This window comes from Saccopteryx leptura, chromosome 3 (genome assembly GCF_036850995.1).
Source record: "Saccopteryx leptura isolate mSacLep1 chromosome 3, mSacLep1_pri_phased_curated, whole genome shotgun sequence".
Lineage (NCBI taxonomy): Eukaryota > Metazoa > Chordata > Mammalia > Chiroptera > Emballonuridae > Saccopteryx > Saccopteryx leptura.
The window spans coordinates 135,453,590-135,477,084 of record NC_089505.1 but is presented as its reverse complement, the minus strand read 5'-3'; the positions used below and the strand labels follow the sequence as shown (position 1 = coordinate 135,477,084).

The 23,495-nt window shown below is 39.5% G+C and overlaps 1 protein-coding gene across 8 annotated transcripts in view; it reads right to left on the bottom strand.

Annotated features, from left to right (window-relative positions):
- PATJ (PATJ crumbs cell polarity complex component) overlaps window positions 1-23,495 on the bottom strand; it is a 411,472-nt gene that overhangs the window by 367,253 nt on the left and 20,724 nt on the right. For all 8 annotated transcript variants that reach the window (XM_066376436.1, XM_066376440.1, XM_066376442.1 and 5 more), the window contains exons 6-10: window positions 21,170-21,365; window positions 18,450-18,578; window positions 6,489-6,707; window positions 4,682-4,784; window positions 1,067-1,158 (exon numbers count right to left, since the gene is read on the bottom strand). In XM_066376436.1, the coding sequence (XP_066232533.1) occupies window positions 1,067-1,158; window positions 4,682-4,784; window positions 6,489-6,707; window positions 18,450-18,578; window positions 21,170-21,365 (739 nt within the window). The remainder of the gene's footprint in view (window positions 1-1,066; window positions 1,159-4,681; window positions 4,785-6,488; window positions 6,708-18,449; window positions 18,579-21,169; window positions 21,366-23,495) is intronic.

Below are 23,495 nucleotides of genomic sequence, written 5' to 3'. Positions count from 1 at the left end.
ATGCAGGAGTCTGTCTATGCCCCCTCCTCTCACTTTAAAGAAAAAGGAAGACAAAGACTCAAATTATACAAACAAAAATTTGTTTCTATGTAAATCACTAAATTAAGTGTGTATACTTGCTTCAAAATTATTATTAAAATAAACTGTAAATTTAATTTTCTACTAAATGGAGGAAAGACCAACCTGAATTGATAAAAGATTAATTATTATATTTTCAAATATATAAAACAAATTTTGCATGTACTCAAAATTACTGTTAGTAAAAAAACTACTTTCACAAAGAAATTAAAAGATCTGGTAAATGGACTATTAATTTTATAAATGGGTGAGTTTAAACAACACAGAGATGTGCTTGAAAAGTGTTTTCTAGAAGAACAGTAGAGCACCTTTCAAAAATATATCTATGTATATTAAAATATATTTGAATATATTGTTTTCCTACCAATGATTCATGATTCCTTTCTTCACAGACAGAAAATAAAAAATCAAATTTAAGATCATAAGAATCCAAATTAGGGCCCTGGCTGGTTGGCTCAGTGGTAGAGAGTCAGCCTGGCGTGCAGAAGCCCCGGGTTCGATTCCCGGCCAGGGCACACAGGGAGAAGCGCCCATCTGCTTCTCCACCCCTCCCCCTCTCCTTCCTCTCTGTCTCTCTCTTCCCCTCCCGCAGCGAAGCTCCATTGGAGCAAAGATGGCCTGGGCACTGGGGATGGCTCCTTGGCCTCTGCCCCAGGCGCTAGAGTGGCTCTGGTCGCAACAGAGCGACCCCCCGGAGGGGCAGAGCATTGCCCCCTGGTGGGCAGAGCGTCGCCCCCTGGTGGGCGTGCCGGGTGGATCCGGTCGGGCGCATGCGGGAGTCTGTCTGACTGTCTCTCCCCGTTTCCAGCTTCAGAAAAATACAAAAAAAAAAAAGAATCCAAATTAGTGTGATTTCACTGTACTAACATATTTAATTTTTTTAAATATTATGAGACTATATGAAGCCATTCTCCTCTCACACATATTATAATAAAGATAACTTTTTCCCCAACTTGATTCGATTCTAAAACAGAGGGCAGTTACTTACAGCAACTATTTTGTCATTCACTTGAATTTGTCCATTGTGGTCTGCAGCGCTGCCAGGAATTACACTTTTCACGTAAATCCCTGATGCTTCCCCTAAGGTGGGAAACATGGAACAAGAAAGAAAGCTCTAATTGGGCCTTGATTGCAAAATTTATATCAAGAGGTTAATTAGTTGAAGGAGTTGACTGGAAGCTTGCTAAATACTATTTTGAACACAAGCAGAGAAACTGATGGATTATTTCAAACTGTCACCATCACAGGTGACTTGAATTTGAAATGATTTGACTGATAACTATTTCTGGAAAAATAATAGTGATGGAACCGTGGTAGAATACATTGCAATATAAGCTGGAATTCAAAGAGCCCAAATTAAGTTTTACCCTTTTCTCTTGGTCTATCACCCTTCTCACAATTTAGATTAGCCTTCATTTAGATTTAGAATAGCCTTCATCACTTTTGGCTAGTAATACAAGAGTCTCTTAACAGGTCTTCCTGAAAATGCAGTTTACTGTTCATGTTAGCTTCCCCACGCAGTCTTAAAATACTTAAATAACCTCAGCAACATGAAATAATCCTTATTTTATAAAATAAAACATTTAAACAGGAAAAAATGGCTACATAAAAATTACAACTATATAAAAAGTATGCAAGCCTATGGGCAGGGCTTGAAGGAAAAATTTTTTTTAATTTAATTTAATTTAATTTTATTTTATTTTAGTGAAAGGTGGGAGGCAGAGAGACACTCCCACACACACCCCCACCAGGATCCATCCAGCAAGCCCACTAGAGGGCGATGCTCTGTCCATCTGGGGCCACTGCTACATTGCTCAGCAACCAAGCCATTTCCTTTTGTTTTCTATCAGTTATTCACTTTCACTTCACTTTGCACATATATTGTGAGGTTTAAAAAGAACATCTGGGAAAACTTCATTTAATAAAGGTTTAATTTAGCCATGATTTCTCTAACCAGGCAGCATACTGAGAGATACTTATATATAATAGTTTTTTTTTGCGACACTACTATACAAGCCATACTTAGCTCTTTTGGAACTCATTTAAATTCTGAACCTTAAAAAGGTTGCGTGTAGAAAAAGCTAAAATTTTGAAAATAGTTATTTCATTAGGCTAAAATAGCATAAGGTGGTCTGACAAGAATTTCATTGAGGACTTTGAATATATTAACACTTTTAATCTTTCCACCTGCTACAAGTACATAAAATAATAATTAAAAAAAAATTAACTCTCTAATCTTGCAATTTCTTAACAAACTAGAACATTTCATAACTCTGAATTTTCATGTTACTAGCAAATATCTATGAAAGGTTTATTTTTTTCCCTACTCTAATAATTTCTTATAATGATAGAGTAACTATTACAGTGAAAGTTACCAAAGGTTTGCATGTAGGAGTTGAGGGAGCATTATTATTCAGAGATACTTGGGCCATGTATGTATTCTTACAATGTATTCCCTTTATATGAAAGGAAAATAACTCTAAAGTATTTTTTTATCTTTTGTTTTTGATAATTAAACATAATAGTAATACTTTTTGACATTCATAATATGAAATATATGCGGTAATCATTTTACTTTATCACATGTAAAATGTCATAATATGTAAGAGTTATATTATTCAAAATACATCTATCTTGGAAATAGGAAATATATATAATTCAAATGTTATACACTGAGTTGGAAAATTAAGTTCTGTTGTTAATGACTATCAAGTTGACTATAAAACTATTGAGATAAAACTGTGTGATACTGGGCTTTATGAGATATTTGCTCTTTAGCCACCATTCTTGGCTCTTAGCTAGCAAAACCCTTGGGATTTCCCAAGTGTTGAGAGTAATAACAGTCCTTTTGTTATCTTAATGATGTGACTTTTTGGAAAGCACCTAAGGATGGGGGCCTGATTGCCAGAAAAACCAGCCCTGTGATTAGAGGTTTGGAACTTTCAGTCCCTAACTAAAAGGGGAAAGGGGTTGGAGATTAATTCAATCGCCAATGGCCAATGACTTGTCAATCATGGCTATGTGAGGAAGCCTCCATAAAAACCACGGAGGACAACTCTGTTGGTTCTTTTTCAGAGAGTTTTCCCACTGGGGAAACTGGGCCTTCCAGGTGCCACCAGCTGGGCCCCAAGTTCCAGGAGGACAGAGCTCCTCCTCTCAGGACTTTACCCTGTATATTTTCTCATCTGGCTTTTGATTTGAATGCTTTAATATCCTCAATAATAAATTGGTCATCTAGTGAGTAAACAGGTTTTCCTGAGTTTTGTGAGCCATTCTAGCTAATTAATCAAACCCAAATTGGGGATTGTGGGAACCTCTGATTTATAGCCAGTCGGTCAGAAGTACAGATAACAGCCGAGGCTTGTAACTGGCATCTGAAGTAGAGGGTGGTCTTGTGAGACTGAACCCTTTGCCTGTGGAATCTGATTCTATTTCTGGGTAGCTAGTGTCAGAACTGAGTTGAATTCTCAGACACCTTGCTGGTGACTGAAAACTGCTTGTTGAAATTGGGTCTGGGAACCCTTTTTAAACTGTGATTCTCTAACTACTAAAAAGTAATTGGTTTTGAGGCAAGATAATAAGAAGCTAGGAAAATTCCTTGACAACTGAAATGGGGAAACCAAGACAGACAGCTGAACAAACTGGATGAGCAACTTTCAGCCACATACAGAAGGTCACCAAGGTGGAAAGTCCCGGGCGCCCAGCAATGGCAAAGCAGACTTTGCCCCCAGGGGGGCCTTTCCTCCCCTGGCATATTGCTGGTCGTGTGTTTCAGACCTTCCTCTGACCTTTCCTTCCTAAAAGTAACGTCTAGGCTTCAGCTGTATTTCAGTTCCAGGCCCAGAAAAGCAGTAAAACCAGGCAGTGGAGACTCTAGGACCAGTTGTAGTGACTAATGACCCTTGCCCTGGCACTGACCAATCAGTGGAGACCATGACCACGAAAGGGCACACCCAGAAAAGCTGATGAGTATTCTAGTGAGATCTCCCCTGAGACCTCCCCTAAAACCCCCGCCTTCTAGAAAGCAGATAAAACCCCTTAAGATAAATAAGCCAATGTGCTCTCCATGGCACATGGCCATTTGAATCTCTTTTCGATTGAATTTCCTTTCACCTAAACTCTAAGGGTCCCCACAAGACTTGCAACCAGGGGGCAATAGGCAGCAGGCGCTTGTCTCTGGCTAATTCCCTGAATCTGTCTCCAAGACCAGGTTCTCTGACTTGCCAGTAAGCGGACAGCAGCCCTGCCTTGACTCCCTTCTTTCCCATGAAAAGGCTTCTAGCGAGCCAAAGCAGCTCCACCTAGGCTCTCTCCTGTTGCTTCTTCTAGTCTAGGCCCTTCCTTGTTTCACTGTCCCCAGCTTTAATAAATGTACTCTCAAAATCACCTGGACATGTGCTGTGAAATCTTTCCTACACAAATTCAAGAACCCACACTCGACCAGCCGGCTGGAGGCAGCCCTGCTCCACGTCAGGTTCCTGTCTGGTAACAGTTTTATTATTCAAGTTTAAATTAAAATCTGAAAATATTTAATTTCACTGTCCAGAAACCTTAACAGCCTTTACAACTATCTCCAAATATAATATAGAAATGATTCATTTACCTGTATGAGCATTTCCAACATAGCCAACAATTCTAATCCCAAGACTCTGTCCATCTTTCTTAATGAGTTCAACATTATAAGTTTCATAAAGAGTAGAATTGTCCTAAGAAGAAAAAAATGTTAACTATTTATGTTTAGTTACATAACTGTGTGTACACAGTAAATCTATGCATGGTTTGTCAAGTATTTTCTTAGCACCTATGGTAGGCAGAATTTTAAAAGGGTCCCACCTTTTGATCCCTAGTGCTATACCTAAGTATTTGTCACATTATATGGCAAAGGGAGATTATCCAGATGAGCCTATGCTAATCAAGCACACTTTAAAAGCCGAGTTTTTTCCTGCCAGTGGCAGAAAGGGAAGTGAAAAAAGATTCGAAGTATAAGAACTGGACTTGTGGTTTGAAGTAGCATGGGTCGTGTGGGAAGCAACCCAGGGGCCTTAAGGAGCTGAAAGATGTTCTTAGCTGACAGCCAGCAAAGAGGAACTTCAGTCCTACAATTGCAAAGAACTGTACTGTGTCAATAATCTACATCAGTTTGGAAAGGGATTGTCCCAGAGCATCCAGATTTGGAGCCCAGCCAAGGCACACCTTGACTTAGGCTTTGTAAGAATCTATGGATGCCTGACCAGACAGTGGCGCAGAGGATAGAGCATTGTCCTGGGATGCAGAGGACCCAGGTTCGAAGCCCCAAGGTCGCCAGTTTGAGCACGAACTCACCAGTTCGAGTGCGGGGTAACTGGCTTGATTGAGCATGGGATCATGGACATGACCCCATGGTCACTTGCTTGAGCCCAAAAGTCGCTGGCTTGAAGCCCAAGGTCACTAGCTTCAGCCCAAGGTCACAGGCTTGAGCAAGGGGTCTCTGGCTTGGCTGGAACCCCGCAGTCAAGGCACATATGAGAAAGCAATCAATGAACAACTAAGGTACCACAACTACCAGTTGATACTTCTTATCTCTCTCCCTTCCTGTCTATCCCCATCTGTCCCTCTCTCCGACTTTTCTCTAAAAAAAAAAAATCTATGGAAACAGCTGGCCAAGCCCACCTAGACTTCTGACCTACAGATCTGTGAACCTTGTTTCAAGCCACTAAGTTTGTGGTAATTTGCTACACAACAATAGAAAATCAATACAGCCACATGGGAAATAAAAACGCAGTATTTCTTGATTCAAAGCCTGTGAGATAGTTGGAAAGAGTTTGGAATAAACCAGGAAGACCTGAATTCAAATCTCAGCTCTACCACCTACTCTTATATGATCTTTAACAAGTTGTTTGGACTTCAGTTTTCTCATCTTTAAATAGATGATAAGACCTATCTTTTAGAATTCTTGGGAGGAATTCAGATGACCTGAACAATTCCAGGTATAACAATTAATAATAATAATAATGATCATTATTATATAATTATAATGATTGTTATCATAATAAATTATTATTGTCTTTTCACTTCAGTCAATTTGTTCCTATCAGTAACAACTCTCATACACTGATCTGTTTTTACAGTTTCCACTCCATCATTGGGATGTCTTCTCAACAATCTAATATAATAGAAATTGCAAGAATTATTACTCTCTAATTTATAGACAAGCAGCTGAGGCTCAGAAAGGTTAAACAACTTAACCCTGAGAAACAGCAAAAAAGAAAATCACAATTGTCTAATGTTTCCAAATTAGGCTCTTCTGCTGCTTCACTGAGGGGTATTGAGAAACTAATCACACAAATGTGGCATTTCAAGTCGAAGGCATTTCTAATCCCACAGTGTATCACACTCAATATTTAAAATAAAAACATAATTTGTGTACTCACAGAACTAGGGCTCTTGATAGGCACAGCAGGCAGGGCAACCGGTAGGGATGTAGGGGTCGGAGGGCTTACAGAAATTTCACCAATTGGGTCTCTTGCAACTAGCATCCTGACTGAATTCCCACAGTTCCTCAGCACTTGCGCAACTTGCTCACTGGTCATTCCCTGCACATTTGTGCTACCGATCTTCAAGATGTGGTCCCCTGTCTGGAGTCTTCCATCCTTTAATACAAGAAAAATAAACCAAAATTATTCTGAGAAATCAGTCTTACTAATTCACCTAATTAGTAACAATTCATCAGACTTTGAGCTATGGCAAAATGGCTGGTGAAAACAGCCATTTAAAAATGCTGAATAAAATACAATAGTTTAAATGACGAAATGGCACCAGAGAAAAGAAAGTCCTTGAACAGAATCATGGCCTGACCAAAGAATAAAGAACATGTCAAATAAGTATTTTCAGCCCTGGTCCAATGACTCAGTTAGATAAAGCACTGTCCTGAAACAGAAAGGCTGCCGGTTTAAAACCCAATCAGGGCACATAGAGGAACAGATCATGTTTCTGTCTGTCTGTCTCTCTCCCCCTCCCTCTCTAAAATCAATAAATAATTTTTTTTAAAAAATAAGTACTTTCATACTTGGCTCAGCCAAAGAAGAACATTTCACCATAAGTACATATTTAGTAACTTCCTAGGCACTATTTTTTCCTATTTTACCTCAACTCAATTTATTTATTTTTTTAAAGATTTTATTTATTCAATTTTCTTTCAGAGAGGAGAGAAAGAGAGAGAGAAGGAAAGAGGGAGAAAGAGTAAGAGAGAAGGGGGAGGAGCAGGAAGCATCAACTCCTATATGTGCCTTGACCAGGCAAGCCCAGGGTTTCAAACTGGTGACCTCAGCATTCCAGGTCGACACTTTATCCACTGCGCCACCACAGGTCAGGCTTACCTCAACTCAATTTAAAATGATGTAAATAATTTGCACCAAATGACAGCTACTTTGCTTATGTCCAGCAGCCCCAAACATTGCATATTACTAATATTTTCATTTCTTTTTTCTTTTTTTTTTAATTTTAGCAAGAGATACAGAGACAAATAGAGAGGCAGAGAGAGAGAGACAGATAGGGACACACAGACAGGGAGGGAGAGAGGTGAAACATTTTAGTTGGTCATTGATTGCTTTCTTACATTTGTCTCGACCAGGCGGCTTCAGCCAAGCCAGGGACCACCTTGGATTCAAGCCATTGACCATGGATGGGGTCATATCTATGATCCTGAGCTCAAGCTGGATGAGCCCGCACTCAAGCCGACAACCTTGGGATTTCGAACCTGGGTACACTGTGTCCCAGTTCAACACTCTATCCACTGCACCACCTCCTGGTCATGTGCATTTTACTAATTTTTTTCTGATCAGCATCCTCCTTCCATAACCTGTTTACCGTGTAAAGAATCTAAAAGGTATTAGATTCCTTTTTTTTCTTTAACAGAAGTCATAAACCAATGATAACCAATAAATTGCTATGCCAAGATTCAAAGACAGTGTGTGCTAATAAAACACCCCCAAATAAAATTTATTAGCCTATGGATTTTTTCAAAAGAGAAAAACATTATGCACATAGGCAAAGACAATACGGAAGGCAAAAAAATTAAAACAGCTGACGTAATGGGGTACCACAAGATTACAGTGACAGCACTAACAGTACCACTTACAGTTTTTTAAAAAAATGCTTTAATCTAAGTTAGCAGTTATTGACCAAAAACATGTGTATATATTACTTTGCATTTTAAACTCTCTGATTGGCTCTTGTGGATAATTTCAATTCAAAAATATTTGAAAATCTAAAGAAATTCAGACCTGAGCTACAAAGGAAATAAATCAAATTTGTTTCTTCAAAAACTAAAAAAATAGCACCAAATACTTCCACAACTCAGAAAATAAAATCATTACTACTTTTGAATCAAGGCTGCTTCTATCACTGATCTTTAATCAAAATGCAACATGTCATTGACAGAAAATAGTGATTTTATAAAATAAAGTAACTACTCTTTCCCCCAAGGAATTAAAGGAAGGAACTAAATCTAAGTATATCTTTCCTATCCTGGTCAAATTTCCAGAGCCCTCATCAACTGATTTTTAAGAATAAGGAAAATATCTGTTTATAGACTCACTCAAAGAAAACCTGCTCGGAAATAATCAGCTGTTCAATGGTCTCAAGCAGGCCTTTGCTTATTTAGACTGAAAATTCCTTCTCATCCACACCCACCCGCCAAATCCTTGCTTTGTTCCAATTCTCCCTAGCATTAAAGGTTACTGGATAGGCCTGACCAGGCAGTGGCGCAGTGAATAGAGTGCCAAACTGGGATGTAGAGGACCCAGGTTCAAAGCCCCAAGGTTATCAGCTTGAGCACGAGCTCACCAGCTTGAGCGTGGGGTCACTAGTTTGAGCACTAAATCATAGACATGATCATGACCCCATGGTCGCTGACTTGAGTCCAAAGGTCGTTGGCTTGAGCAAGGGGTTACTCGGTCTGCTGTAGTCCCCAGATCAAGGCACATATGAGAAAGCAATCAATGAACAACTAATATTTCACAAGGAAGAATTGATGCTTCTCATCTCTCTCTCTCCCTTCCTGTCTATCTGTCCCTATCTGTCCCTATCTGTCTCTCTCTCTGACTCTCTGTCTCTGTCAAAAAAAAAAAAAGGTTACTAGATACATAATAACTAGATAGATAGTTATTATGACTCATTATAATTGGCTCCTACCAAAGGGTCAATACTTCATGTAACTATCCCCTTCTGGAGACAATGAGGTAACTCAGTGTTCCTTATTTGCTAGAATTACTATAGACCACATGAAAGATTTCGTATAACAGACTTGTTTTACACCATGCATTTTTAATTTTTTTAAGAAAGAAAAACTCATAGTTGCTGAAAAAATTTTTTTTAAATTTTTCATAACTGAACAGAATTCTCAAAAGCTGTATGCTTTCAGGTACTGGTGAATTTTTGAGAGTATCTGAGGATTACAGATAGTTGTTAGGTCTTTCAGCTCCTCTTAAAATTCCTTATCCATGGAATTGGCCCTGATTACATTTACTGATTGTAAAGCTCATACAAATCAATATTTTTCCATTTCATTTACTTTATAACATTTGAGGCAATAGACAGAAGGACAAGTAAGGGCTCTGGAGTCAGACACACTCAAGTTCAGTCTTGGCTCTACCCTGATCAAGCTGGATTGCCCAAGGTCAGTTACTTACCCTACCTAAATCTCAGTTCCCTCTTTCAAAAAAAGAGAGAATAAATTCCTTTCTCATTGATTCACAAGCACTGATTCAATCTGATATGTAAAATCTTACAGCAAAGCAAGTCCTCAGATGTATCCTTTTCTGATGCTTCTTTAAGCTTCAGTGAGTTCAGTTCAGTGTTCTTTGCTGCACACCCCCCAACTCTACCCCATCTTTTAACTATAACTGACTTACCTGTATACAAAAGGAAATATAAAGGGCTATTTTATGAAACTCTTTTAAATAAGACATGCTGGCTTCTTTTCCTAGCTTCCTATTACATAATTTTATATTCTTTGAAGAATGTAGTATTCATTAACCCCTTCAGCAAAATGTAGGTCTCATTTTGAGATCAATCTGGATCACATCTGACTATGACATCCATATTTCCTCACCATGAAGGCTGCCATAGTCAACAGTGAGCATTAATATTCAAACCACGAGGACATGTTAATTAAAAGCAATATGTTGGCCCTGGCCGGTTAGCTCAGTGGTAGAGCGTCGGCCTGGCGTGCGGGAGTCCCGGGTTCGTTTCCCGGCCAGGGTACACAGGAGAAGCACATATCTGCTTCTCCACCCCTCCTCCTCTCCTTCCTCTCTGTCTCTCTCTTCCCCTCTTGCAGCCAAGGAGTTTGCCCGGGGCGCTGAGGATGGCTCTGTGGCCTCTGCCTCAGGTGCTAGAATGGCTCTGATTGCGGCAGAGCGAGGCCCCAGATGGGCAGAGCATCGCCCCCTGGTGGGCATGCCAGGTGGATCCCGGTCAGGCGCATGCGGGAGTCTGTCTGACTGCCTCCCCATTTCCAACCTCAAAAAAATACAAAAAAAAAAAAAAAAAAAAAAAAGCAATATGCCCTTCACCGTTTTTAAAGCTGTGATCAGGCTACATGAGCAATAACTTGTAAAGACTTAGCAATAGCCTTTCTCCCATGACTTATCTGCCTGTGTGCTCCTTTCCTGGGCCTCCCCAGGCAGCCTGAAGAAAGTGGTTGGCTCCAGGGTTTGACAGAGGGAAGACAAATAAATACTGTATTAATAAAAAATGAAAAAAGAAAAAAAAGACAACAACAATGCAGAGTCAGCAGAAGAGATGTGCCCTGCCATTATCTGAGATGAGAAAGAGAGAAGGGAGTACTGTTCTGCCTGAGTCTCACCACACTCCCTGTAGGAAAGACTCTGTTGCCCGTAGAGCTGGCTATCTTCCTTGATGATAGGTTTGACCAACTCTGGACAGGTGTACATCAGGGGAAAAGAAAACCCATGAGAGCCAACTATGAATAAATAGATTTAAGAAGTAAAGCACAGGTTTTGGAGTCAACCAGTTGTGGGCTCAATTCTGACTTTGTCAATTCCTAGTTATGAAGCCTTGGGCAATATCTTAAGTTTCCATATCTATAATTAGGGGATAAGATTTATGACTGTTTTAAAAATTATTTGATAATGATGTATATTAGGAAGATAACAATGTCTGGCATAAACACTGGTTTCTCCATTATGAGATGGGTACACCCCACCCTCTCCTTGATGACCTGAAATGTGCCAATCCCTTCCAAGGAAAACAATCAGACCTGGGCTTTTCCCAACAGTGTCTCAAAGGGATTAATTTGGGAAACTCTGTACATCACATGCTCCTTGTGAAAAATCATAATGCACAGTAGGATATTAAAAGCTCAGAAAATTCTTACAGTAAGGAAACCTACTTGATTTTGTTTAACTCGGTGTATTCTATATTATAGGACCCTTTATTTTCCATAATAACTACTTCACTGTGCATCTTGAAAATGCTACTCCAGAAACCAAGCCTGTTAAAATTGCAAAGGGGGAGGGAAGGATGTGGGAAAAGATATCAAAATACTCCACAATTTCTCATTCCTTTCCAGGTTACAAAACGTCAAAAAATCTTCAATGATTACTATTTATTTTGTACCAAAGATATTTTTTTTTGTTTTGTTTTGTTTTGTTTTTTTGTATTTTTTCTGAAGCTGGAAACGGGGAGAGACAGTCAGACAGACTCCTGCATGCGCCCGACCGGGATCCACCCGGCTCGCCCACCAGGGGGGCGACACTCTGCCCACCAGGGGGCGATATGCTCTGCCCCTTCGGGGCGTCACTCTGTTGCGACCAGAGCCACTCTAGCGCCTGGGGCAGAGGCCAAGGAGCCATCCCCAGCGCCCGGGCCATCTTTGCTCCAATGGAGCCTCAGCTGCGGGAGGGGAAGAGAGAGACAGAGAGGAAGGAGAGGGGGAGGGGTGGAGAAGCAGATGGGCGCTTCTCCTGTGTGCCCTGGCCGGGAATCGAACCCGGGACTTCTGCACGCCAGGCCGACGCTCTACCACTGAGCCAACTGGCCAGGGCCCCACAGATATGTTTTGAACACCCATAAAAATGACCACTCTCAAAGCTTTTGGTTTTAGAACTCATTTATACTCTTAAAAACTAGTGAGGATGGCCTGACCAGGCAGTGGTGCAGTGGATAGAGTGTTGGCCTGGGATGCAGAGGGCCCAGGTTCCAAATCTCAAGGTCACCAACTTAAGCACGGGGTCACTGGCTTAAGCATGAGACCATAGACATGACCCCAAGGTCGCTGGTTTGAAGCCCAAGGTCATTGGCTTGAGCAAGGGGTCACTGGCTCAGATGGAGCCCCCGCCCATCAAGGCACATATGAGAAAGCAATCAATGAACAACTAAGGTGCCACAACTCTGAGTTGATGTTTATCTTCTCTCTCCCTTCCTGACTGTCTTTCCCTATCTGTCCCTCTCTCTCTAGTGCTAAAAAAAAAAAAAAAAAAAAAAAAAAAAAGTTTATATATTTATATATAAACTAGTGAGGAGAAAGAGATATTACCAAGGGGCAAAGGAAACTTCTGTAGCTGGGTGATGGATATATTCACATATTCACTATCTTTTTTTTTCTTTTTTTTTTTTTTTACAGGGACAGAGAGAAAGTCAGAGAGAGGGATAGATAGGGATAGACAGACAGGAATGGAGAGAGATGAGAAGCATCAATCATCAGTTTTTCGTTGGGACTCCTTAGTTGTTCATTGATTGCTTTCTCATATGTGCCTTGACCGTGGGCCTTCAGCAGACCGAGTAACCCCTTGCTTGAGCCAGCGACCTTGGGTCCAAGCTGGTAAGCTTTGCTCAAACCAGATGAGCCCGCGCTCAAGCTGGCAACCTTGGGGTCCTTCTGCATCCCAGTCCAACACTCTATCCACTGCGCCACTGCCTGGTCAGGATATATTCACTATCTTTTTTTTTTTTTTTTTTTTTTTGTATTTTTCTGAAGCTGGAAACGGGGAGAGACAGTCAGACAGACTCCCGCATGCGCCCGACCGGGATCCACCCAGCACGCCCACCAGGGGCTATGCTCTGCCCACCAGGGGGCGATGCTCTGCCCCTGGGGGGGGGGTTGCTCTGCCACGACCAGAGCCACTCTAGCGCCTGGGGCAGAGGCCAAGGAGCCATCCCCAGCGCCCGGGCCATCTTTGCTCCAATGGAGCGTTGGCTGCGGGAGGGGAAGAGAAAGACAGAGAGGAAGGAGGGGGCGGGGGGTGGAGAAGCAAATGGGCGCTTCTCCTACGTGCCCTGGCCGGGAATCAAACCCGGGTCCCCCGCACGCCAGGCCGACGCTCTACCGCTGAGCCAACTGGCCAGGGCTATATTCACTATCTTGACTACAATAATAGATGGTATGATGCTTAAAAGTTTCTGTATCACCTTGGCTAGGTTATGATGCCCAGCTGTTTGGTCAAACACTAGTCTGGATGTTACTGAGAAAGTATTTTGTAAATGTGATTAACATCTACAGCAGTCAACTTTAAGTAAAGGATATTACCCTTGATAACATGGAGTGGGCTCCATCTAATCAGCTGAAAATTTTAAGAGCCAAAACTAAGGTTTCCTTTAGAAAAAAATTCTGCCTTATGACTGTAACAGAAATTCCACTAACCTCCCCTACCAATTTCAAAGTTCAGACCGCAACATCAAATCTTACCTGAGTTTCTATCCTACTAGCCTGACTTACAGGTCTCAGATTTGTCAGTACAGACATGTCAAAATGTATTAAATTGCATACTTTATATATGTGTGATTTATTATATATTAATTATACCTCAAAAATTACTCAGAAACTCAAAGAGCTTTAATATCTCTCTTTTGATACCTGTTGATATCTGCTAAATTTGAAATAGCACTGGTAAATTTTTTAGTTAATATATTAATATATATTTATAATATTGATATATATTTTTTAATTTATTGATCGATTTTATGGTAGAGCATCAGCCCAGGGTGTGGATGTCCCAGGTTCAATTCCCAGTCAGGGCACACAAGAGAAGCGACCATCTGCTTCTCCACCCATTCCCCCTTCTCTCTCTCTCTCTCTTTCTCTCTCTCTCTCTCTCTCTCTGTCCTCCCACAGCCAGGCTCAATTTGTTTGAGCAAAGTTGGCCTCAGGCACTGAGGATGGCTCTGTGGCCTCTGCCTCAGGCACTTAAAAAATGGCTCTGTTGCTATCATCCCCTAGTGGGCTTGCTGGGCGGATTCTGGTCAGGGTGCATGCGGGAGTCTATCTCTCTGCCTCTCCTCCTCTCACTAAAAAAATAAAAAAATTATAATGTATTGAATGATTTGAGGGAGAGAAGAAGGAGGAAGAAGAGAAAGAGAAACATCAATTTGTTGTTCCACTTATTTATGTATACATTAGTTGACTCCTATATGTGCCCTAACCAAATATTCAACCCTCAACTTTAGGCATTTGGACAACGTTCTCAACAACTGAGCGACCTAGCCAGGGCTATTTTTTTTTTTTTAAAAAACTATATTTAAAAAGGGGAGTAGAATGGTATTTTAAATTATTTTGGCAAATCTCTTCAATGTCTGGGCTTAAAAGAAGACAGCTGGATTTTCATTTCTGCTTCAGCATTCAATATGTTGCAATATGTTGTTTTGGTTTAAGTATATTAAAAATATCTGGCTTCAGTCATATATATAGTTGAAAAATGGAGAAGTATTTTAATAGCCTTTTCAACCCATTCTTCTTTGGTAACACAGGAGAACTTGACAAGTGGTTTCTTGAAGTACTGTTGCACTGTGGATTCAGAAACTACCTCCAACAAACTTTCAGAAAAAGTTTCATTAAAATCTATTGATCTTGAATGGATCTTTTTCTTATATAGTATTTTGTCATATCATACACTGATCTTCAGAAAACATTGATTCACAGAGCTATGCAGATCTTCCAAATAGTGACATATTTCATTATATAATATCAAAAATATAAATATCACCAACAATCTAATTAGAAGTCTTTAAACATTGAAAAAATTCAAGCTTACAGTAAAGCACAAATATGTTAAATTCTAATTCTTGTTTGAAAGTTCAAATTTTATCATCATTAACAAATGCTGACACTGGGGGAGAGGGAGATATATTTGATGGGACACTTGAACCTATGTAAACACAATAAATTAAAATAAGAAAAAATATAAAAAAATAAAAGAAAAAGAAACAAATGCTGTCAGTTATTTGTCTTGAAATAACAGGCTCACTCCATTCATTTTTAAGAAAATATCTGCCAACTACCTAATTCTGCATAATTATAATTTTTCTGTCAGATATTCTTTTTCTGTGTGTGTGACAGAGACAGAGAGAGACAGTGAGAAGGACAGATAGGGACAGACAGACAGGAAGGGAAAGGGAGAGAGATGAGAAGCATCAGTTCTTCGTTGCGGCACCTTAGTTGTTCATTGATTGCTTATTCATATGTGCCTTGATCAAGGGGGCTACAGCAGAGCAAGTGACCCCCTGCTCAAGTCAGCGACCCTGGGCTCAAGATAGTGAGCCTTGCTCAAACCAGATGAGCCCACGCTCAAGCTGGCAAGCTCAGGGTTTCAAACCTGGGTCCTCCGCGTCCCAGTACGATGCTCTATCCACTGCACCACCATCTGGTCAGGCTGTCAGATATTCTTTCAAAAATAAAAATGCTGTTCCAGGGTGGCTCCCACAGGTAGGAAGCGGGAAGGTGGACAAAATTGGTGAAGGGGGACAAAAGGTACAGATTTCTGGCTATAAAATAAATGCAAAGGAAATATAATGTACAGATAGCGTGGTAATCTTAGTTAACAATATTCTACTGTATACCTGAAAGTTGCTAAGAGAGTAGATATTAAAAGTTCACATTACAAGAAAATATTAATTATGTGTGGCAATGGATAACTAGACTTACTATGGTGATCATTTTACTATATATATATATATTGAATCACTGTATCATACACCTAAAACAATAAAATGTTGATTGTTAATTATATCTCAAAATTGTATTGAATAAGAGCAAAAATTTTAAAATAAAACAAATTTTAAAAATTAAGGCCCTGCCTGACCAAGAAGTGGCACAGTGAATAGAGCATCAACCTGGGACGCTGAGGATCTAGGTTTGAAACCCCGAGGTCGCCGACCTGAGATCATAGATATGATGCCAAGGTCATTGGCTTACGTCCAAGGTCGCTGGCTTGAGCAAGGGGTCACTTGGTCTGCTGTAGCCCCAGGTCAAGGCACATATGAGAAGGCACCACAACAAAGAATCGATGCTTCTCATCTCTCTCTCCCTTTCCATCTATCTGTCCCTGTCCGTCCCTTTCTCTTGCTGAAATAAATAAATAAATAAATAAATAAATAAATAAATAAATAAATAAAGGCCCTGGTCTAACTGGTGTTAAAAATTAAAGTTCTGGCCTGACAGCGGATAAAGTGTCAACCTGGAATGTGGCGGTCGCCAGTTCAAAACCCCAAGGTCACTAACTCTGAACACAGGCTCATCAGCGCAAGGTCACTGACTTAAGCAGGGTAATCATCCTCAGGATCCCAAAGCACACCAGCTTGAACCCAAAGTTCACTGGCATGAAAAGCCCAAGACTGCTGGCTTGAGCATGGGGACACTGTCTCGCCCCAGTCAAGGCACATACAAGAAGCAATTAATGCACAACTAAAGTGAAAGCAACTCCCAGTGGATGCTTCTCACTCTCCCATCCTGTCTCTCTCTCTCACTCTCTTTCTCCAAATAATAAAAATTAAATAAAAATAAAAAATTAAGACCTTAGCTGGGTAGCTCAGTTGGCTGTAGCATCATCCCCATACTCCACGGTTATGGGTTCAATCCCTGGTCAGAGCTCGTACAAGAGTCAATTAGTGAATGTATGAATGAGTAGAAAAACAAATTGATGTTTCTCTTTCTCTCTCTCTCTCTCATTAATAATTTAATTTTTAAAAATTATTTTAAAAAGTTAAAATTGTATTTAAAAAGTAGATAATATGTTTTACAGATGTTTTTAAGTCAAGACAACCAATATACTTCAGTATATGGCAGAGTGCTGTATGGTACAGCCCTTTCTGTCACATAACATTAAAAACACATGCACTTAATGGTCAATATGTACTAAAAATAATTGCTACTTCAGTTTTGTAAGTAAAACTTGCAATTTTTTTTCTTTTTTGTTGCAAGCACAAGATGGAAAAGAATACAATAACTACTAGGACAGTTTGGTGGCTGCTGCCCCATTTCACACTAAGGCACCAGCAGTCTCAGTCTGCCCTGACTTTGCATCATCGGGCAAATTTCCACATGTTCTATACTAACAACAGCTTAGTATAAAAGTCTTATTGACCCCCTGCAAGACACTCAGTGACCCCCAGAAGCCTCTGCTCTAAATAAATGCATTTAGATTCTTAAAGGATAATAGAAATCATAGTAGGTCCACAATTTGTAAAAGACGGAGCAATCTTGCTTAGATATAGGGAACTAACAGGCTTGCCTCAGAGCTGCATCTGCACAGCAAGTTTATTTTTACTTATATGTGTTTATCAGAAGGGATAAATGTGTATGTAACTGCACATTAATCAGTGAAAATTACACATTATTCTGATCATGTTGGGCATTCTATATAATATAGGCTCATTATTAACTTGCTTAACCAAACTTCTAAACTGATTTCTAAAAAGTAAATGTAATATCCATATTTAATATTTTCTTCAATGTAAAACTAAGCAGAAACTGTTAAGTTTTTTAAAATACTTCTATTTTTTGATTAAAAATATTTCTTTAACTTATTCATTTTAGAGAGATGAGAGAGAGAGAAGCGGGGAAAAGCAGGAAGCATCAACTCCCATATGTGCCTTGACCAGGCAAGCCCAGGGATTCGAACCAATGACCTCAGCACTCCAGATTGACACTTTATTCACTGTGCCACCGCAGGTCAGGCCATAAATTTTTAGTTCAAGTGAAATTTACCATGTACAATATTGAGACAGCTGTTTATAATCACTGTACCTTCTGATTTTAACAGGGCTTTGAAAGTAATATAGATATTCAAAATGTAATACCTATTAATGACTCTTTTTAATAAAAAACACTGTCCTCTAATGAATCAATAAAACAGTCTATCACAGGCAAAACAATCAAACACAGTAACTCAAAGAAACAAAAAATGTTGATTTTAGAAACTCTTTAAAATAAAGCAGAGTGAGAGTACATGAGCACTTATGAAAAAGACATTTCTCATTATACTTAAATTCTGTTAATGGAATCATATATTCTAGTAACCTACATTATAAAATTATATTTCAAGCTATACCATTTACATTGCATAAGACCAAAATAAAAACAAAAAAGGTCAACTTACTCGATCTGCTAATCCTCCAGGAACTACAGTCCTCACAACCACACCACTTGATTTTCCTCCAACTATTCCAAAACCTAATCCAGAGCCATCATTAATGAGTTCAATGTCTTCAATATGGCCCCAATGAACCTACAAATCAATGACAAGAGCCAAAGTGTAAGCAAACCACACAGATTCTTAGCTTTCCAACATAGTATTTACTAAAGTAACAGATATACAATACATTAAACATTCATACAATTAATCAAGACAACTTTCTAGAGGATAACAAATATGCAAAGATGACCATATGGTCTTTGCCCTTACGATTTTATAACCCAGTAGACAGATAAACTAAAACATAAATAATTAATATAGAAGACAGAATACTGGATCATAAGACATTGTAGCTCTAAGAGGATCAAAACATGTGTCATTCACCAGTCTATGCCCAAAATCTAGCACAGTGCCTAGCATATGGTAGAAACCAACATATATATGTTGTCCTTTTTCATATATACATACATATATATATACATATATGGCATCTTAATTGCACTACAGAGAAAAAAAGACATTCAAGCCACAGAGAAATAAGATAGTAAAGCTGGGCTTGGATAAACAAGTAGGAGTAATTGAAGTTTTTGAAGAGGGAATGACAGGAACAAAGCAGTGGTTTAGAAAGATTAATCTGGCAGCAATGTGAAGTATGAGAAGATGAGAAGGGCCTGACCAGTGGTGGCACAATGGATAGAGTGTTGACCTGGGGTGCTGAGGTCCCAGGTTTGAAACCCCAAGGTCGCTAGTATGAGCACAGGGTAGCTGGCTTGAGCCCAAAGGTTGCTGGCTTAAACTCAAGGTTACTGGCTTAAGTAAGGGGTCGCTGGTTCAGCTGGAGTGCCCACCCTCCTGGTAAGGCACGCATGAGAAGCAATCAATGAACAACTAAAGTGCTGCAACTACGAGATGATGCTTCTCATCTTCTCTCCCTTCCTGTCTCTCTCTGTCTCTCTGTGTCTCTCTTGCTAAAATAAAAAATAAAAAAAGAAATAATGAGAAGGATCTGGGCAGTAAGACTAATTTAGTAGACTCTTATAAGGGAAAGGAAAAGTAGGCCAACTGAAGAGATTAGCAATTGGATTACACAAATCAAACTAAAACACTTGACATTTGATATTTTCCTTCTAACTAGCAGATTTCCACCAGAAATGTGCATTAAATTCACATATTCAATTGCAGAAAAATAGTCTCCTTCTCAAGATTCTAAGGGTACACTTAATCACCTAGCTTTTCTATTGTACTAAAGTGGAAAGTTACTATGCAATGTTAAAGTAAGCAGGAATATTGGGAATATTTAATAAATCCATGTCCGAAACAATATCTAGCATTTGGGAAGCAACAACATTTGCGAAAATATGCCTGAATTGAGAGCAGCTAGTATTCACAAGGTGTATGCTCTGCACCAGGCACTGTGCTTAGCTCCTCAGGTGCACTCTCATTTCATCCTAACACCTCTGTGAAGCAGACGCTGTTATTAGTTCCAAGGAACAGATGAAGAAACTGAGCTGTGGATAGGTAAAAAAAATTTGCCCAGTATGACATAGCCAGGAAGCAGAGAACTGAACTTGAACCCACTTTAGCCTGACCTAGAACCCTTGTTCCTAACCACTATGCTAAGCAATTTCCCACTTTGTTCATTCTGTTTATTATATAAATTATGCTGTATAAATATTACTGATTATAACAGGGAAAATGTTTATACACTAATTTGTGTTATGACCTTGTACTGTACCCAGAGAGTCTAGTTCTTCTTTTGTCCCAATGAATAAAAATTAAATAAATCAGCTAGCACTTAGTGTTATAAGAAAATGAAATTTATTAACTTGCATTCTGAAGATGCAGGCCAAAATCTGTAAAATGTTATTAAGCAACTTCAAGATTCCCAAACATAAATTTATTCTTTTGAACCATTTTCATCCTTACATGAAAAAAAGAGAAAGTTCTACAACTGTGCAGTATTAATAATCTAGTCATAAACACCCTATATAATTTACAAAAATATTTTTGAAATAAACCACCAAATCTTAAGATACTCAATAATAAATCTCTAATAAAAATGCTCAGCTTAATTAATTAACTGGCTATATCATCAAGGAACACAAGACTCCATCATCAAATAAATTATACTTACTACTATAATTTGCCCTCTACATTAAATAATAATCTTAAATAAGGAGAAACACAAGACATTGAAAAAGAAATCCTCCATGAAATAACTTGTTTACTCTGCTAATGCTACATTTGGAGATATAATCATCTTTCTTTTTTTTTTTTTACAGAGACAGAGAGAGAGTCAGAGGGATAGATAGGGACAGACAGACAGGAACACAGAGAGATGAGAAGCATCAATCATCTGTTTTTCATTGCGACACCTTAGTTGTTCATTGATTGCTTTCTCATATGTGCCTTGACCGCGGGCCTTCAGCAGACCAAGTGACCCCTTGCTCAAGCCAGCAACCTTAGGTCTAAGCTGGTGAGCTTTGCTCAAACCAGATGAGCCTGCGCTCAAGCTGGTGACCTCAGGGTCTCGAACCTGGGTCCTCAGCATCCTAGTCTGACGATCTATCCACTGCGCCACCGCCTGGTCAGGCTATAATCATCTTTCTTAAGTGATGAGTCAAATGACACCTTTTAAATGTCTTAAATTCAAAATTAAGTATTGTTCCATAACTGCAACTCACTGTTTCAGATGGACTGGTATCAGGTAAGCTGGTAGAAGTACTGCTTTTTGTGTGGACTGGTTCCCTGGCCACAACCAGACTCAAACATCCAGTGGTTTGTTGTAATAATGCAATTGCTTGCTGATGGGAAATGTTCTGATCCAGTGGAGTACGATTAATAGCCAATATTTGATCGTTTTCCTTTAACCTTTGATCTCTTGGTGAAATAAAAAAGTTGTTTTAAGTAATATAATAATAGCCTGATTTTTAAAAATCTATCATTCAACTTAAACAGTTTATTTTTAATGGTACTACTTCACTTAGTACATATATTCAAATAACTTAATTATATAACAGAGCCCTTTAGAGTGCTTTTGATTAAGGCATTTATTAGCTTATTAATCAACCAACTTAGTAATATATCTTGACACACACACACACATTTTAAATGCCATTCAACTAGAAAAATAAGCAAAAACAATGTACAGTGTCCCACTGTAAGGGTATTGCAAGTATGACACTGTCCCCCCTTAACTGCATGAACCCTACACTCCTGAAACCCTTCCAGTCTGACTTCTACATACACCACACGGGGGTAACTCATTCTCAAATTCATCAATAAGCTCTTCTCTAGCAGGTTCACCCGGGCCCCTGGTACTTCACCTCACCAACTTGTCAACAGAGGCCAAAACCACCTTGAAAATCCATAGAGATTACTTCCGTATCTGTTTCTGAGCCCTTCTCTCTCCTCTAAGCACCCATCTGCCAACTGCTAACCAAGTGGAAAAGGACTATTTAAAAAAAAATTAGGAAAATCTCTTAAGGTAAAAGCATCATTATAGTCAATATTTACTAGGCACTTACTATTAGCCAAGTACTATGCTAAAGGCTTTACATGTATTATCTTAGCTAATACTCACACTCACCTTTCAAAGTACTTAGATTTTTACAGGCTAGAAACAGAAGCCTAGAACAAGCTTAGCATCTTGTCTAAGTAGTCCCACTCTGAAGCACACTCTCTAACTTCTTAAGTTGTAGTGCATTCTGAGACTCTCCTAGGTTTTACTCCGTCCTGGTTTACTGTATTTGACTTTATTCTCTCCCAACCACCACTCCTCCTCTTCTGGTTTCCCCATCACCACTGCAATGCTTCTTATCCTTGCTTATCTCGCCTGCAATCCACCCATTTTCTTTCATTCCCAAAGTCAACCCTCCAGTTGAGATCCTTATCTAATACCTAGTATTCCTCAAGGTTTGTTCTAGGCTCTCCTGTACTAGTATTGACCAACTCAAAAATGCATGATAATTATTTATGCTTATTGACCAATAAAAAGAGAGCCAAAGAAATAAAACAAACTCTTGTCATGATTATTTCATAAAAGAACGCTTCTAACCTTCAAAACATAAAATCTCCCAGAGAAAGGACTTACCTCAAAACAGATAATTCTAATTTATAAATATGAATTCTAAAAATTCCAATATATTGCTCTTATTTTTTTCAGGTCACAGTGAGACAGGATAGTAAGAAGCTAGAATAATCCCTTGGCAAGTGGAATGGGGAAACTGAGACAGAGGGCTGAACAAACTGGACGAGTAATTTACAGCCTGATACAGAATGTTACCTCCCTAGAGATAGCATCTAGGCCTCAAGCTGCATTTGAACTCCCGGCCCAGAAAAGCAGAAACCAGGTGGGCAACTCCAGGACCAATTATAGTGACTGCTCTGAGGTGGACCAATCAGTAAAGACCACTGAAAGGGCACACCTGGAAAAGCTGATGAATATTCTATTGAAATCTTCCCCTAAACTCCCAGACTTTAAACATCCTCAAAATAAAAGACCCAGGGCGCATCCTATCTTCCCCATCCTGGGAGAAAGCCAGTGCAGTGCCTCTTCCTTCCCTCACAAGTATGAAGCTCCTAAACTTTAAGGGTTCCCAGGAAATATGCAACCAGGGAAGCAGTGGGCAGCAGCAGCTCATCCCAAGCTAACTCCCTGAACCTGTCGCCAAGGCCCCCTTTTCTCTGATTTCCCAGTGTAGGGCCAACTGGTTTCTACAGCCAAGGTAGCCCTGCCTAGATTCTCTACTATTGCTTTTTCTAGTCTAGACTCTTCCTGATTTCACTGTGCCCAGCTTAATCTCAAAATCACCTGGACAAAAAATTTTCCTGTACAAAGTCAAGAACCAACACATTACCGGCTGACCCTAGGCAGATGGGAAGGGCCAAGTCCCCTATCCAATAACACCAGATTTGGCAAACCTTTGTTAAGGATCAGAATTTGATAACTTAGGACCTCTAGGACACAGTGTAAACTTGGTTGGTATTCAAAGGCCTCTGTATTTGGCC